Source organism: Bos javanicus, chromosome 7 (assembly GCF_032452875.1).
Source record: "Bos javanicus breed banteng chromosome 7, ARS-OSU_banteng_1.0, whole genome shotgun sequence".
Taxonomy (NCBI): domain Eukaryota; kingdom Metazoa; phylum Chordata; class Mammalia; order Artiodactyla; family Bovidae; genus Bos; species Bos javanicus.
This window is the reverse complement of record NC_083874.1, coordinates 69,923,199-69,941,624: the sequence shown is the minus strand read 5'-3', so window position 1 is coordinate 69,941,624 and position 18,426 is coordinate 69,923,199. Positions and strand designations below refer to the sequence as shown.

Genomic DNA, 18,426 nt, shown 5'->3' with positions numbered 1-18,426 from the left:
TGTATATGGCATATATGGGTACACACTTATCCTTTCAAGTCAAAGCCAGATAATTTTGCCGGATACAATCTTTTACTGTTTGTTTTCACCCATGTTTCCCTCAAGGGGAAGATAACGTCATCCCTTCCAGTGTATCAGCTAAGTGCTTCCATGGGGCGGTCCAGTGTAGAGGGTGAGTAAGGGGTGGGCACTGGACACTGCCGAAGTTTGGATCCAGGTTCTGCTCTTATTGCCGTAAAACTTGGGCAGGATCAATCATGTCTCTGTTGTCCTCAGGGTCTTCCTTCATCTGTGAAAACAGTGACAGTCACAGGACAGACTTCATAAGGATGGCTAGGAATTAATGACGTATAACATAGTGCTGAGCACAGCTCTGGTACATTCTAAGCTTGCGTCATTTCCTGTGGGCTACAGTTATTGTCACATTTCTTTTACAAGAATTTAGGTCAAGTCAGAGCACGTTGTTTTTTGTCCCAGGAGCCTTCGCAAAACGGACTGAGAGATTGGCAATGGTTTTGTTAAAATGTGGACATCTTGTAGATATCCTCCATGATATTTTAAAGATCCTGGAAGCCTTTGCTGACCTTGCTTGCAGTCAATGGCCGTTTTATAAAATGGCAGCACCATTTGGCTTTGAAATGGTCAGCAGTTGTAGTAGATGGATCTTTTAATGAGGATGTTGTCTAAAGGGCAGTTGCTGTCTTTTTTCCATGGATATAATCTAGTCATATTTCTTTTCATTGCCTACTCACCCTTTATCTCAGTTTTCTCATCTGTGAAACAGGAACCTTTGGGGCCATTAAAGAAAAAAAAAATAATAAGTTAACAAATTTTAAATGCCCAGTACCACATCTCATGTCTCAGTAAATGATCCTTTTTGTTTTAAATCAGGCTTTTCATGGAAAACTGATGTGGGACTAGTGTGAATTAGGTTCCAACACTGGAGTTTTTCTTTCTGATTCAACTGTTTACTAGCTGTTGGGTCTTGCACTGATCAGTTAGGATCTCTAAGCTTGGTTGTGTTTGCTGTAAAAGGAAGGATCTTTGCAGCAATAAAGTTCTGAAGCTGATTGAATGGATGTGCTTTTGCCCTCTGCCTGACCGCAAGATCAAGTTGTTAATTTCCAGACTTAGAAAGGAGACTTAGAAGAATGTATTCTTCCCTAAAAGTTGTTTGGGTAGCCTTTGAAAAATGCAACCCAGTATGTTTGATTTTGTTCTTAAAGGGTCACAGTACCTATTGTCCCAATATAATCATAAAAATTTTCCATCTGGGACTAGGTCAGCAGTTTATCAGGCCTAGTCTCTGTCCCTGCAGAAATGCCCCTGCCCTCTGAAAAACCCAGCAACAATATCTGACACAGTGGCCTTAGGCAAAGTGAATTCCACAGATGGTGTTAAATATGTATTTTCATTTCCTCTAAATGCACCAACCTGCATGGGGACAGGTAGATTGTAGAGGGAGAATATGGAAGGAAGGTCAGTTCTTTTTCCTTTTCTCATTTATTATTCATTTTAAGCCTCTCCATCGCACCCATCAATTTAGACAGAACTGGAAGATTTGGTTTGGAGAATTTCAGTCTCTATTTCCAGTTTGAAGGAAGAGAAGGATCCAGGGCAGTCAGAGCAAGAACAGTGACCTCCTGAAACACACAATGGCATTTCTGAAGGCTGACAAATCTGGTGTGTACCGTGTCCACTGGAAAAAATAGTGTTGTCAGAAGTGGTTTGTGTGGCCACTGGGCTTCCTTTGGAGATGTTTCTAAACACATGATTTAGTCTCTGAACTTAATCTTTCATCCTCTCCACTCAGTGTTAGCTAGTTTGCCCTGCAGAAAGTTTGTACCCATTTCTAAACAACCATCAGCATACAAGAGTACTTGCATTTCCAAGAGAGTTGCTGTCATTGAGAATGTAACCTACAGAAGTTACTTTCATTAGTAAAAGTGAGTCCGTTGTTGCTTTTCCAGTGAGCAAACGCTGGCTTTAGCATCCTGTCAGAGTGTCAGTTCATAATGCATGAACCTTAGGAGAACCATTTGCAAATCCTAGAAGGGCTAAGCAAAGATATTAACTGTTTTCCCAAAAGCTGGAACTAATCAAAGGCAGCAAGTAATATCTTTACGCATGGACTGTGCCACGCTTTCCTTAAACATTCTGTCATAACTGTGGCTAAGGTTCTCCCCACCCCTACACTCACACCTCCACCTATGGTATTTCATGTGGATGTAGGAAGCCTCTCAAACGTTTCAGGTGAGATGTATAAGATCAAAACCTGAAAGCAGAGGCTGCTGTGTCTTCTGTTCACATTGGTGGCTTACCAGTGTGCTCATAGATCGACACCAACAATCAGAATTTCCTCACCTCCTGGACAGTGTGGCCCATGTTCCAACTAGACCCCCTACTTTCTTCTTCTACATTTAGAGGACCAGTTGTACCCTCATGGTACAATAGCTCTCCCATGAAATTTCTGAATCTTTTTTTTTTTTTTTGAGGGCCTAAATTCAAATGGAAATCTGAAAGCCTGTGGGTCAGTAATTTAGCAATTGGTCTGTTCTCTTTAGCTCTTGAGAGTTGACATAGCATTCCTGGAGTACATTCATTAAAGTGCTTTTAAACAGAGACTTGATAAAGCTATGGGACACAAATACTCTTTTGTGCACCTGGCTTAGGTGGGTGAGTTCAAGACTTTCTCACTGAAGGTCAGAACCAGTGTCAAATTTACAGCAAACCGACTTATGATGCTTGTTGCTCCCTTTGGTTTTTATCGTCACAGTAGGTTTAACCTGACCAAGAAGTAATTACACCATTATTTTTTATGTGGTGCTTTATTACTTGCTTTTCAAAATTGGTTTCCAGCATCTCCTGAGCTAATAACAACAAATGTGTGATTGTAACATTCACTCCATCAGGGGATGTGGGGTTATTGCGGAAGTGGCCACATACCCATTACCCACACAATAACTGTTACTCCAAAACAAGGGAACTGCTTAACTAAACATCTATTGATTGTTAAGTCATTAGGGACCAATATTAAGACCACCGACATCCAAAGAAGATTAAATTCTGGTTACATATACAAACATATTTTTGTCAATATTTTGTGGCAAGGAGACCCAGTCCCCATGGTTCACAAGTCCATATGTAGAGAATGTTAGAAGCAGTAGAGCCTAACTGGGTGCTGTGAGGGATTACCTGGGTTCTGCCCACTTCTGAGAAGACAGGCATCAAGACTGGGAGCAGAAAAACTCAAGAGCTATGGAAAATCCCATCATCCCCACCCTTCCAACTATACCTTCCAATTTCTAAGAGAAATGGCCAGACCTAGACGTGAGCTTGGCATCATAGTTTTTGTCTCAGGGCACCTGGAGTTCTACACTTTGCTTTAGGACTGAGGAGACTCTAGTCAGGGCTGAATGTCCTCTTCTCTCTTCTGCCTCTTGTGATTAGCTAAGCTTCAGCTGGGCAAATAGCTTTGCCTTCATCCCTTACTGATTTGATGTGCTTGGATCTTTGTATTTGGGGGTTATTGAGTGAGACACAAGAAAGCCCGAGCCTCTGGGTTAAAGTAGTCATGAGCCTTCATCTTGGAGTGGTCTCTTTTGACAGCTCCTCCCTAGCCCTCTCCTGGTCGAGTACCCAGCTACACTAGATGGTGTGGACAATTTTAAGCTCATTAGAGTTTAGGGATATTATTCTTTCTTGATATTTATTTCTTTGTTTTGTATCGACCTTTTTTTTTTTTTTTTTTGTATCTGAATCTTCTCAAACTATTCCTTAACTGCTGGCATTCCCCATAGCACTGTGTTCTTTGTTCTCCTCTCACATCGATGGTTTCAGCTATTAACTATATCTCAGTGTTACTGATAATGTGTTACTTTTTTAAGTCCGTCCTTGATCTTTTCCCTGAATATCAGTTCTTTATTTCCAACTGTCTACTAAACATTTTCACATGGATATCTTATTGGTACCCCAAATGCAGCATTTCTCAAGTTGAACTCATGATTTTTCCTTCTGTGGATAGTTTCTTCTTCCATTCTTTATCCTGCTAAATGGCCACTCTATTCACCTAGTCAGATACATTAGAAATGTCAGAATCATCCTCCATTTTTTATAATCCCTCACATCTACCATGTTACTGAAATCATGAAACTTATATTCTATAATATCTCTGAAATCTACCCTTTTCTCCACGACCACCTCATTATTAGTTGGTCTTTTATTTTCCATTTGGATTATTGTGATAGTTCTGAGTTTAAAAATCCATCTTTTACTGGACTCCTGTGGTTGTGTCTTTGAAATATAGATCTGATTGTGTCTCTTCTGTGATATGGAACATCGTTAATAGCCCACTGTTACTCACCAGGTAAATTTCTTAGCAAGGCCCTCCAGGCCAATACTGTTAGTCATGGTCACCCTTTGACAGCCTACTCCCAATATTTAGACTATGGTTTCCCCAAGCTGGAATATCTAATCGTATCTGAACACATCATATCCTTTTACATCTCTTTGCCTTTGCTCTTGCCATTTCTTTTGTCTCAAATTCTTTTCCTACCCTTTTCAGTAGTAAAATCCGACTTGTCCTTATATGTCCAACTCAGATATGACCTCTTGGGTTTATGTTTCCTTGATTCCAGTACAGATAATTATTTTCCCCTTCTCCTGTGCAGCATACTATTACTGCATTAGTAATGCTACAGTTTTGTACCTTTTTGAGTGACTGATTATAGTCCTGTCTTCCCTGGATTATAAACTCTTCTCGGGCACATCACAGTGCCTGGGAGAGTTTTCAGATGGAAGCATCTCCTGGCTGGACACCGCATGGAAAACTGGACCTGTGTTATACTTCTCTCTCTCTTTCATTTTCTTTAGCACCTGGTTTTATACAGCAAGTACTCAATCTTATTGAATTAATTAAGCAACGTAAAACAACTCATCTCTGGGATAAAATTCCCAGTTGAATTAGGTGTCTCCCACCTATATCTTATTTCCATTTTATCACAAAATTTATATGATTTTAAAATAAGTATGTCTTATTCCAGATAGAGCTCTGTTTCAGAGTAACATTTGAGAGTCAGAAGTGGTGGAATTCTTTGAACTGTAATTTCCTATTAGTGTGAGTAGGGGAGGAAAGGCTGAATCTCAAGGAGAAGTGAAGAATACGTGATGTTCCCTTATAATTCTGCATCCTCATGGTGTAATTATCACATTGTTATAGACTTCCGTTTCTGTCTTTATGTCCCTCTAGCCTCTGGAGTTTCTTGAGGGTGGAGAATACATAAATATATCTAGTTATTCCTATATTCCCCACATCTGCCCCTATTTCAAGATCATGTCAGGTATTCTGTTTTTAGTAATAACAACTGCCTATTGAGGATTTTTTTGTGTACAAAGCATTATACAAATAGTATTATATTACATCTTCACAATACATACTAGGAGACTTAAAGAATATGACATTTCCAGAAGGTGCATAGCTGGTCAGTCACATAACCCGGATGATAATCTAGCTCTGTCTTACTCTAAAGGATTGGAACAGAGGCAGAGAGTGTGCTGTTAAAGAAATGCAAGTCAAATGAGGCTAGAGTAGGACATAAATTGGGACAAAAGTAAGAATTAGAACAGACTGTACGTAGTGGGGAATATTGGGAGCAAGAAAAGCATTAGAGGAGCACTGCAGGCCTAGAATTGCTAGAGGCCTGTCCTGGAGACCTCAGTTGTCTTAGCTAGGCTATTCTAACAGAGAGGTTAAGAGCAGGCCTTGGGAGGCAGACTCACTGCTCTTGAATCTCTAGCCTTTCACTCGTTAGCTCTGTGGATTGAGGCAAAATGTTCACTTCCTCTAGGCCTCAGTATCCTTCTCTGTATAATGAGAATAACAATTACACTTCCCTTTAAGGTTTTGGTAAAGAGCAGATAGGTTAATCTATGTATAGAGTGCTTGGCACATAGTCAGTCCTTAGGAAGTGTTAGCTGGTGCTGTTATTATATTAATAATTAGAACAAAAGACACAATGAATGCAATGGATCCTTGTAGCATCTTAGCATCTAATTGATTCTATGCTTCTAAGTCGGAGAAGGCAATGGCACCCCACTCCAGTACTCTTGCCTGGAAAATCCCATGGATGGAGGAGCCTGGTAGGCCGTAGTCCATGGGGTAGCTGAGTCTGACATGACTGAGTGACTTCACTTTCACTTTTCACTTTCATGCATTGGAGAAGGAAATGGCAACCCACTCCAGTGTTCTTGCCTGGAGAATCCCAAGACAGGGCAGCCTGGTGGGCTGCCGTCTATGGGGTCACACAGAGTCAGACACAACTGAAGCGACTTAGTAGTAGTATGCTTCTAAGTAGTCCATGTTTCCTTAAACTTATGCACCGGGTGTCCCTGCAAATGTCCAGGGTGACATGGGCTGTTTAAATTAAAGGGAAACAAGTGGTACTTTGTCAGGTATCAGACAAGCTGCTAGTTCCAGGTGGTTCAGAGCTCACTATTCGATTGCACTGTTTTCCTTTTGATGGAATCATAACTTTGCAAGGCTGAGTTTTCAGCAGTTGCTGTGAAAATCATCTTGGAATAGAAAAGTGGGTGTCAATGTCCGATCTTACTTGAAACTTTGAGAAGTTGTGCTGTGCTCAATAGGAGCACACATCCCACGAGTAAGTTCCTATGTTTATTTTAGGATGAATTAAAAGGATTATTATTTTATTTTTAATTTCCATTTCTGGTTTTTTTTTTTTTTCAAGAAACTAAGCTATGAGGATATAAATGTTAAGATGTGAGGATATAAATACTAATCTATTTGGACCTAAGTAGTTAATTAAGCAGAATTGTCGGGCATTTCTTTTGGTTTGAAGGCTTTGTGAAAAGATTATTGAGATGCCTAATAATAACTGTGAAGGGAGAAAGTTCAAGAAGCTCTAGCACAGAAAATGAATAGAGATATAATACATTCAGGATGTGTGTTGAGGCTGAAAAGGTAGGATTCCAGCCTCAAACACTCAGGCAGAGAAGACTTTCTGGCTAAATCAAAGGCTAATGATAGGCAGTAATAATCATCACTAGGTTGGGTCAACACTGAAGAAGGCTGACTTCATTTATTTTATATCACATGCTATTAAGGTTGGAGTCCAGGCTGACAAAAACCTCTAGGCTTATCTGCAAGGCCATTATTAACGCTACACACAGCATACTTGTTACACGTTCTCTTTGAGTCCATTAGAATATAACCAAATAAGTACTTAATCCTCAAGTATCTGTTGGTCACAAGTACTCTCCTGTCTTCTTAGTAGAATGAATAGGCTCTTTGCAATCACACTTTGGTCACTTCTTGGGCTCTTTCTCTCCCCTCCCAATCTGTCCGCAGAACTCTGCCGTGACTTCGTCACCCAGCTCTGCTGCAGCCTGCCCACTGGCTTAGAGGAAGCAACTGTGTGACAGAGGCAGTAGTTTTTGAGTTGTGATGTCAACAGTCCCAAGTGGGACCACGGCCCCAAACTCCGCGCTCCACTGGCGTGAGGCACAGAGCGGGCTTTCTGAGCTTTGGCGCCTGACTCAGTGCTCTTCCCTGCTGAGAACTATAAGATGCTGGTAGCTTGTTCTAGGAGAGTAATAAGTATTGTTGTTTAACAGTTGTGTTGTTGAAATTCAGCTCCACTGTGTCTGACAGTATTTATCTAAAATACTTTCCCTGGTGCGCGTTCAAGTTCCAGTAAACCGTGTCTTATTGTGCGACCTTTTCATTTTCCAGTGAAAAGGGATCAGCTCGTCAGATAAAAGCTACAAGCCAGAGTACAGGAAAAATGCGTGCTCAGAAAATCCGAGCATGATTGAAAACAAGATGTGTTAAATCAATGCGGTTTATCGCCTGCCTATTCCCGGCAATTGCTGTTCTAAGCTCATTCTGAACACGCTGGATGATAAAAGTAGTGTCAAGCACTCGCTTGGGTGGGAACACAAGAAAACATGTTCATCAGACAGGGTGGGTGATTTTACCCCTTTGATAACAGTTATTGTCAAAACTCTTTGGGAAGAAATCTGAAGAACAATTATAGAGGGAATATTACTCTTGTTATATCAGAAGATATGCCAGTAGGGAAGAGAATGATGGATTTACCTTTAAACATTAAGGAAGAGATACAGAATGTGTTGGCCTCCAATTCTTAAAACACCAGCATCCATTACACACTGACAGCTGTCCTCTCTGCATTCAATTGAGCAAATATGGCTTTGAAACCTAATCGTAAGTGATTAATTAAAAAAAAGAAACTCCAAAATGGAAGAGATTGAAAGGCCAAAAAAAAAAAAAAAAAAATCCTGGAGATCTTTAAGTTTCTGTTTGCTTGAGGGATTTAATTTTAGTTTTAAACTTGCATCATATTTGGAAAACTAAGGATCCTGGAAGGCCAAACTGTTAAGAGCACATCATACGTAGTAACCGGGGCAGCGTCATCAACTTCACCACAATTAGACAGCAGTAGAATTTTCCCTAATGATTCTACATTCACCTACTTCCCATTTTAGATAAGAGTATAACCCTCCAGGGCAAGAAGGGGGTATGTTTAAGAAATGCTCCACTTTTGCCTCTCATCAAAGATCTTCTGGAAAATACCAATTGGTTGTGGTAGGAAATAAGTCAGTTTAATGGATCTCAACAGCATTATGTATCTCTTTTTCTCAAAAGACAAATCAACTTTTGAGAGCACAGCTCAGACCTATAAGAAGAACTTGATGAGATAGAAGGTACAGTTTCTTGATCATTTGGGAGGCAAGTTTAAAATGCCAGGGGGGCTTCTCCAATAGGTTTGTGCCTGTTGACAGTGAGCTTTAAAAAATCAGGCCAAGTGCGTGTTCACCTGTAAAAGTCAGGAGTCCGGCACAAGGATTCCTCCTAGTGCTGCATTTCTGTTGCACAGATACTTAGTTTTAAAAAAAGGTGCCATTTGATTGATTTGGTAGCTGGACTTGTCAATATGCTGCTAATTGAGATTTATCAATATTAAAATAGTCATCTTGGCCTAGTAAGTAGAGCACTGAGGCTTTTGTTCTGATTCCTGCAGCCAGCTCTTCCAGTGCCTCAGTTTCTCACCTTCAAATTGAGAGTAATAAATTTTAACATTTATGTCAAGGGCATATTAAAGGAATCAGTGAGATAAGGTCTATAAAGCGCTAGAATATTACTGGGAAAAGGGTTTTATATGACCTCGGGGTATGTTTGAAATGACACTTCTCCAAGGAATCATTGTGATCTTTAACATCTATTAAAAATATTCAGAGGTCCTTATAACTTAGAGAATAATTGAGTTCAGGAATGAACTAATCTTAAAAATTAGTTTTCTTTTGCAGATTCCTTCAAAAGTAACCCATCGACATGTAAATTGGTATATATTTTATGAGGATTTTTAGGAAATATATGAATCAAAAGTCTTGAAATGTATATATTCTTTTATCCAAGAATTTCTCCTGAATGTTGTTCATTCCAACACTTAAACAGTGAAAATTTGGGGAAAAAATGCATCCCCACTAACAGGGGATTTATTGCATAAATTTTATGGACATCCATATAATATAATATGCTACAACCATTAAAAAGAATGAGATGGATATGAATATGTATATAATCTATATTTATATAAACCAATGTTGTGAGAATGCCTGAAAGCTTACACACTAATAAATAGCAACTCACTCCAGTATTCTTGCCTAAAGAATTCCATGGACAGGGGAGCCTGGCAGGCTACAGTCCATGGGTTTGCAGAGTCGGACATGACTGAGCGACTCTCACTCACTCACTCAAAAGTATATCTGTTATGGGGCTTTCCCCCACTGTTTTGCATTTCTTTTGTATTTTTTATACAATAAGAATATATTCCTTTTAGGAAAACAGTAAAGCTTTTTCCATGTTGGAAAACAAAAACAAGTTGCTCTTAATTCTTGCTTCCTGCTCTTGATTGCTTTCACTTCTGGAGGAGTTATTAATTTCCAAATATATGCAATCCTTTTAAAACCATTCCAAGCAACAGTCCTCAGGGTCCTCCACCTCTCTCTCCCAGAGCCCGTGCATTTCTTCATACTGGGCTCTGATCCACTTTGCAGCTCCCATTCTCTCTCCAGTCTTTACCTCGCAGGCTCTGGCTCCAGTCTCTGTAAAGAGAATGCAGCCACACAAGCCAGCTGTACCTCTGATGGGACCTACAGTAGAGAGAGGTATTACTTTCTTTGCTTTACTTTTGAGTCTCAGTGTTGTTGCTCCACATCAAGAGGTTTGAAGACTACAAATAAGAAATCAGAGCATGTTCAGAGCCAGTTTGGACGTTTTTCTTTGGCTCCTCTATTGGTAAATTCTGCCCATGTTGGCTTCATCCTGACACCCTTCTGGTTCAGTGACAGCTTTCTGCAGTTCAGTGAGCCTCTTCCTAAAGCTCCTCTGAGCCTCCCTGGCTCCTGGGGCAGGGCGCCAGGCTGTGAAAGCATTTCACACCGAAAGCAGGGGCTCTGCTTGCAAGGGGTCTGGTGTTAGGTTTCTTAGGGAGTGTATCCCTTCTGGGAAGAGGCAACCCGGAATGCCTGTGTGCCCTACATATATAGGCGAGAGATGAAACATCCAAGCAGCTGGAAATGCAGCACATTTCTTCATTAAGCATATTTCTGGCTCTTGTTTAGGTTTCTGGTTGATTTTGAGGTTTATATCTTTTCAAGTCAGTCTTAAAGATAGGTTCCTGAAGATAACTTGCTGTTTTATTGTTCACCTCTGGTTGTTAATTTAGTGACTGAGGGAAAAATAGGGCCATTATGGAACAAAAAGACTCTGCCTAACACATATGTAATAACTCTTATGCCCAGAATGGATCTGCCTTGAAGGGAAATGCTCTGCTGCTATTCCTTTAGTTCAAATATAGAGTAGTCACCAGGGAAGCGTGGAGACCCAGGTGCTGGTTTTATCATTGCCTCTGCTATGAGGCCTTATTTATTACTTGGCATTGAGTCTAGATATTTGTTTGGACATTAAATGGCAATAGAATATAAATATTACCTTTCTAATATCTGCATTTCTTTTTATTTCCAGTCAAAATGACATCATGTCACACAACCATTAAAAAAAGGAAATTAAAACCCCAGAAAATATGTTAAAGCACTGCATTGAGTCACTGAGCCATAAAAGCAAGGGGACTCTGAGCTCTCATGTTAGAATGGCACCCAAAGCGCTGTTCCCTTGATGTTGGGGAACACAACTCTCTTGCCTTTTATTCCCATTGTTTCCAGGGGTACCTATTCCAGAAGTTAAGGAGGACTGAGGAGTATTTTCCCTAAAAGGCAACCTGGCAAAGAGAAAATTCAGTTCTCATAGCTTAGAATGCATTTATCTTGATTATACGATTTTAATTTGCAAATAAGTCCTCTTAAAGAGATTTTTCTTTATTTGATGTGTTTTTGAAGTGGATTAAAGAAATGACAACTAAAGGCATGAAAAGGCCACAATCCACATATATATTTGGTTAAGATTGACTCATTACCAGATGTTTTGATTGAGTTTTGTAATCTTGTCCTTGTGAGTAGTATATTAAATCTGGTTGTATTATTCTAAATTTTCTTTGCATGTAGCCATGTGGACATTTGAACCCTGTAAATAGCTTTGTATAACCAGAGCTTTTCTGTCTTCACCAGAACCTTGGTTGAAGCCCCAAGGGGAACGGCTCTGTGTAGACTGGTTCTGCATGGAAAGTTGCTGGTTTCCTTTAGGGGAGTTGGAGATTGTGAGGTTGGGAGGGAACCCAGAGCCATTTATAAGCTGACCCTACATAAGGCCACATGAAGTGCTTTGATGTTTTCTAAACTATTATTTAACTTTTCCTTTTTGAAAAGTAATGACTCCAGTGTTACTGAGCCTCCATGCATGGATCCTATGCTTCCTCCCAGTACCCATTCCCTGGTATCCTGTCGTAGCTGAGAGGACCCTGCTGAAATGTCAGCTGATACATCTGCCCTGCAAGCTTGCTCTGCTGTGTAGAGTCATTTAATCTCAACTTTTGTGCATTGATAGGGAAGTTTCAGACTTCCTGTAGTGTATGCATGTACACAGCTCCATGAGGTCTTATTGAGCTTTCTCGACTAATATGTGTCTACCTCTCAGAGTGATCAGGGCAGGAAGTCTTGAATGCAAATGTTTGTGGCTCCGCAGTGGTCCAGCCGGTCTTTCAGTCCACGTGGCCCTGTGGAATGGAGTATGATGCTAGTGTCAGAGGAGCAGAGGGCTGACCCACCATCTGACCATCAAGGAGGCAAGCGGATGCATTGCTGAGCAGGGAGAAAGCCTGGCCAAGGGAGCTGGATCTGGGTTACAACCCTACAATCAGAGCAGTTCTCTCTCTTTAGGGCGAGATTATGTACACCTCTCAGACAGTTTATTTTTAATTTAAGGATAATTGCTTTACAGTGTTGTATCGATTTCTGTCATACATCAACATGAATCAGTCATAGGTACACACATGTCCCCACCCTCTTGAAACTTCCTTCCTCCTCCACCCCACCCACCCCTCTAGGTTGTCACAGAGCACTGGGTTGAGCTCCCTTGCATCATACAGCAAATTCTCACTGCCTGTCTACGTTACATACAGTAATATATGTCTCACTGCCACTCTCTCAGTCCGTCCTACCCTTTCCTCCCTCCCGCTGTGTCTACAAGTCTGTTCCCTATGTCTGTGTGTCTGCTGCTGCCCTACAAATAGATTCATCATTACCATTCTTCTAGAGTCCATACATATGTGTTTATACAAGATCCTTGTTTTGCTGACTTACTTTACTCTATATAACAGGCTCTAGGTTTATCCACCTCACTAGAACTGACTCAGATTTGTTCCTTTTTATGGCTGAGTAATATTCCATTGTATATATCTATCACAACTTCTTTATCCATTCATCTGTCAGTGGACATCTAGGTTTCTTTCGTGTTCTGGCTATTGTAAACAGTACTGCAGTGAACACTGGGGTAAGTGTGTCTTTTATTTTTAAGGGCTACAGTTCAGTTCAGTTGCTCAGTTGTGTTTGACTCTTTGCGACCCCATGGACTGCAGCATGCCAGGCTTCCCAGTCCATCACCAACTCCTAGGGCTTGCTCAAACTCCTATCTATCAAGTCAGTGATGTCACTGACATCATTTAAGGGCTTTTGTGACATAAAAGAGTTAATTCCTATCATCATCATCTGAACACATGGGAGGTACTAAAAATGATTATAGAATCAGTGGACAATTAATTATCTTGTGGAATTTTTTCCTCTTATTTTTCTTTTCCCCTGTTCCATGTGGCATGTGGCATCTTAGTTCCCTGGCCAGGTATTTAATGCATGCCCCCTGTACTGGGAGCAGTGTCTTAACCACTGAACCACCAGGGTAGTCTTATCTTACGCAATTTTTAAAGTACCCTCATTGGTCCCATTTTATTATTCTGATTTAAAAATGGAAGCTTTTCATCTTTGGGATTATGGATTTTTCTAAACCTCTGAGCCTCTCTTTTTCTGTTACCATCTCTAGCTGGTTTGGGATAACAGCCTCTCAAACCCTATTCAGAGTGTAGACTAGGTGTTTGGAAATGGGGTGACGTGAGGGGCTCTCATTACTGCAATCCTTTTGCAGTTGACAATTTGTTTTTTCTTTTTACAACCTCAGATACTTATACTTTGTGACTAATCACGTCTGATTAAGTTTTATTCTTTCTCTACCGAATTCTCAGAATTGTCCCAAATTTTGAGGGGAAAAAACTGACTAGTTACATTTCTTCTGGCGCCCCCTGAGCCCTGTGCTTGAATACAATGAAGTCACTTTGTTGAAGGATTAACTTTATATTACATTCTTGCAGAGTAGATGTATGTCCCTAAGGTACGACTACCCCCACTGATGAAAATAAATATACCATTCTTTATGATTCCTCCCCGTTACCTTCTCTGTTGATTTTCAGAGAGTTTATGAATAGTCACATATTTATTCAACTGGCCGAAAGTATACTACTTATTTTTCTTATGGTCTGTAATAACCTAGGCAAGGTTATTAAAGGGTATACAGACCCCTTTTAAGGCAAAGTTTCTTATGTCATTACTTTATACAAGCAGGTCAGATTCCATCTTGGGAACAATCTCTTGCTCTTAACCTTTTTCTCTGATTATAAAAGTAATATATGTTCATTGTGGAAAATGTATACAATGCACAGCACAAAGAGAAGGAAGAAAAGCACTTTAAGACTCACTTCTTAGAACTACTGTTAAGCAGTTTATACACAGAAACCTTTTTCTTTCTTCTCTATATATGTTCATTAAAAAAAAGTAGCCATACGGCAAAATGCTTCTGTGATCTGCTTCTTGGCATAGCAATATATTTTATGCCACTAAATATTTTTTCCCCAAAGCATTGCTTTTGAGGACTCCATCATATTCCTATGGGTGTGCCATAATTTAGCCATCCCCCTCCCTAGACTGTTAATCAGTTTTCAGGGTTTTATTTTTTATAAGTAATAATCTTTATCAGATGGCCCTTCTCACTTGGTAATTGGTTTAATACTTTTCTTTAGTCAGTGCAGTCAGAGAAATCATCAGGCAACTTTGAATTAAGACAATGAGCTTTGCTTACATATCTTTAGTGTTAATCTTTGTTTACAGCACTGGACAATGCCATCGAAATATTCAGTACCTAAATTGAGGGCAAGTTAATAAAAAATATGAGTGTAGAGCAAATCATAGAGGCATGGGAAATAAATTAAAAGCCTTTGTCCCTCTACCTAGAATATTTCCCCTCACATAGCATACTTCCATAGACTAGATGCTTATTTTTCTTTGAATAATGAGTTTAATATATCTAATTCAGTTACTGTTTGTGGCAGCAGAATGACTTCTCCTCAGCTCTTTAGCTATTAGTTCTATATGATATTTGAATCAGTTCTTTTAATTGTGGATACTAAATGTCAGTCTTTCTGCTGTGAGTTGGTCCTGTAGTCAGAGAAATACATCCTCCCCTAATACATCAGACAGTCATTCAGTTAACAGCCACGAGTTTCTTGACACAGTAGGAATTAATTCATTATGCAAACAGCTGAAGGGGTAGGTCGACAAGTCAAGTTTTATTGGTGGCTTACACTGAAAAGTAAAACCAAGAATTAGACTTTTCAGCATGCTGAACTATATCTTTAGGTATTAAAATAATACGTTTAATTGCCTAAAGCTGTTTTTATGGTTAAACATCTTTGTTGGCAATTGGCATTATGGGTGGGAGATATGTAATATACAGGTTAACCTAGGTGCTCATTCCTGTTGCTCTTGTGCATTTCTTGATTAAATACTGGGGATTTTATGAGTCACAGCCCCCCTGCATAAAGAATTCTATGGCTTTTTCTCTACAAGTCTAATTTGAAAAAAGAATTCTTCTCAAGGGTTTAGAAAGTAATTCATAAAATGGGAGGAATAATAAATATTATGCCTTAACTCATATACTAGTATAGAGAGGTTTGGTTCACTTGGGTGTAATTTTAGTTAATTTCCACAAGAGACAGATTGAAAGTTTACCATTTGGAAGTGGTAAGTGGGAGAAATGGCTAAATCTCATATTTGCAAAAATGATTACATTATCTTAAATGAAAATGCTACTATATTAACAACTTCAACAAGTACTGCATTTGGGTAAAAGAAATCTTCTTAATAAAAAGTTGCCTGAAGTTCACTCCAACTTAAAATACACAAGTGAGGAAAAAGTACTTACTCTGATTTATATGTCTTTTGGAGGTGTAATTATTGGCTTTTTACTCACCTATGTAAAACAATGTACTTTTGTAAATGGATTTCTGGCCACTTTATGCAGCATTTTTTCCTTCATTTTTTTTTTGTTACATAAAAAGTAAGCACTGTCAATCAAGGAATTTTAAGGTTTATTTCCTCTTTAGAAATGATTGATAGCCTTTTAGATTTACAAGTTGACAAGTTAAAGGGTTCTATTGGTATAATTATGTACTAAATTCACAGTCTTTCAATTTAAATGTCCTTTTAAAACCACAAGATTATCATACCTGTATTTTGAAAAGTGGGCCAGTCAGTTTGGGTTGGTATACAAATTGCTTCCATTAGCCTTGGGACCTATTTGAATTTAATACAGTTTTTTAAAGTTAGCAGTAGTATGAATCTTAGTTTTAAAATTTAGGTTAATGGAAATGCATTTTAAGTAAAGCATGTGGCACCTTGTTTTCTAATGTATATAGCAAAATGTCTTTTTATTCAGTAAGGGAGAAACTATGTGTTTGAATACTTTGGTTACACTAAAAATAAAAGAACAAACCCACACACCCACCCGTCACTTAGAGGAGATGAGGGATGAGGTAGAGGATGGAGCCGCCATCTTTTTCTGGTCAGGCAAGGAAGGCTGGAGATATTTCATATCCTGGGGAGGAACTTTGAAAACCATATACCAGAGTCCACTTTGTGGCGAGTTGAATTTAAGGATGCTTTGAAGAAAGTGTAGTCAGTTAGGGTACAGAAAGACCCACTATCTCCACAAATATTATGCTCTTCTTTTACTCTTTAAAAATTCATCTTGGATACCCAGCTGTTCTAAGCTAGTTGCTCCATAGGGGTTAGCCTTTTCCTGAAATAATATTATGTTGGTGCATCAGTCTGTCATCTTAGATGTGAGGGTGTCATATCAAGGGCATTTTCAATACCTGTCTCTTTTCAGAGTCTTCCAAGAGTAGCACAGGCTTTGCATACTGAGAAGATCCAGTCTCCTGTGCCCATCGCCACACTCTTGCTTAATTGCCACTGCTGGCATTGAGATCCTCTATCAGCTGAAGGCCACTCAATATTTTGTAGCTATGCAGATACTTATGCCGTTTATGACTGTAAACACCCTTGGACAAGCCTTCCAGTGTTTTAACCCAACCTTCTGACTAAAGGAAATCCTATAGCCTCATATCCAATTCTATTTTACTCTCTACCTTCAACAATGTAAGAAATACGGAATTTGGCCAGAAGAGCAGAGTTCAGGACCTGCTTCTCATGTTCTTTAGAGTGAGTCAGTCCCCACCATGGTAAAGAGCAGGAATTAGATGGTAGAAGTGTTCAACAAAAGGGATCATCTGTCCATCATTTTACGATCTAATTCAAAAGTATCAATGAAACCTTGGACTTCCTAGTTATTTCCACACCATAAGTGCTGCAAATCATATGCTGCTTTATTTCCTGAAATTGTTCTAATTGTATGACTTCTTCATTGCAGCGCTCAATGAACCCACCATTGATTATGGTTTCCAGAGGTTACAGAAGGTTATTCCCCGGCACCCTGGTGACCCTGAGCGTTTGCCAAAGGTAGGATACCTTCTCTTTGGTTTGTAGTCTCTGGAGATGTGCGCTTGGATGATTGGCAGAAAGCTTTGCTACCGATAAAATTTCATAGAGAAGCAACTAAATATTTCTGTGCTTTGTGTATTTAGTACAGTAAGGTAAGCAGTGATCAAAGTAATAAGCACTCATGTGCCAGGTAGTGTTGTACTTATTTGTACTTGGGTCATTGTACATGCTAAGTTGCTTCAGTCATGTCTGACTCTTTGTAACCCCAAGAACGACAGCCCACCAGGCTCCTCTGTCCATGGAGATTCTCCACACAAGGATATTGGAGTGGGTTGCCAAGCCTTCCTGTAGGAGATCTTCCCAACACAGGGCTCAAACCTGCATCTCTTAGGTCTCCTACATTGTCAGGTGGGTTCTTTACCACTAGCACCGCCTGGGAAGCCCACTTGTGTCATTTCTTCCTCTCAAAAACCCTTGGAGATTGGTACCATGACCACCTCTATTTTAGAGAAGAAAGTAACTAAAGAGAGGTTAAATCAATTGCCCAGGGTCACACAACATGTAAACTGCTGAACTGAGATTCAGATCCACGAAGCCTGGCTCCAACGTCCAGATTATTAATCATTCTATCATATCATTTCTCAAGAAGAAACAGAATATTGCTTTCTAGCCCCATGACAATCTTTACTTATTCCTGGTGAGGGGAGAACAGCTAGAGCTCAAAGGAAAACATATTGGCAGATCTTGCATTTGGGTCACTGAGACATGAGCCTCTTCCCTCCAGAAACATCCCACCTAAGACACAATTGGGAGAAATTAAACAGAAATGCCAGTCAGAGAAATATATGTCATACAGTGGTCTGTCATTAATTGCCAGTGCAGAAAAAAGGAAATGCACATCTGTTGGCTTCTCTTCTGTACTGTTGTCAGTGTTGAGATATTCCCATCTCTGTATATACAACACCATGCATAACAGAAAACAATAGCCACATTTAACAAAAGGACAACCAATGCTGTGTGAGGACTCAGAGGAGAGAATGCTAAATGCTAAAGAATGTCAAAGGGCAGGACGACGCACAGTGAAATTTCATTGACTACACAAGCCACAGT

At 39.7% G+C, this 18,426-nt stretch overlaps 1 protein-coding gene across 10 annotated transcripts in view; it reads left to right on the top strand.

The window, feature by feature from the left end:
- The window catches only part of EBF1 (EBF transcription factor 1), a 427,899-nt gene that overhangs the window by 377,165 nt on the left and 32,308 nt on the right, over positions 1–18,426 (top strand). For all 10 annotated transcript variants that reach the window (XM_061424217.1, XM_061424216.1, XM_061424214.1 and 7 more), the window contains one exon: positions 17,246–17,334. In XM_061424217.1, the coding sequence (XP_061280201.1) occupies positions 17,246–17,334 (89 nt within the window). The remainder of the gene's footprint in view (positions 1–17,245; positions 17,335–18,426) is intronic.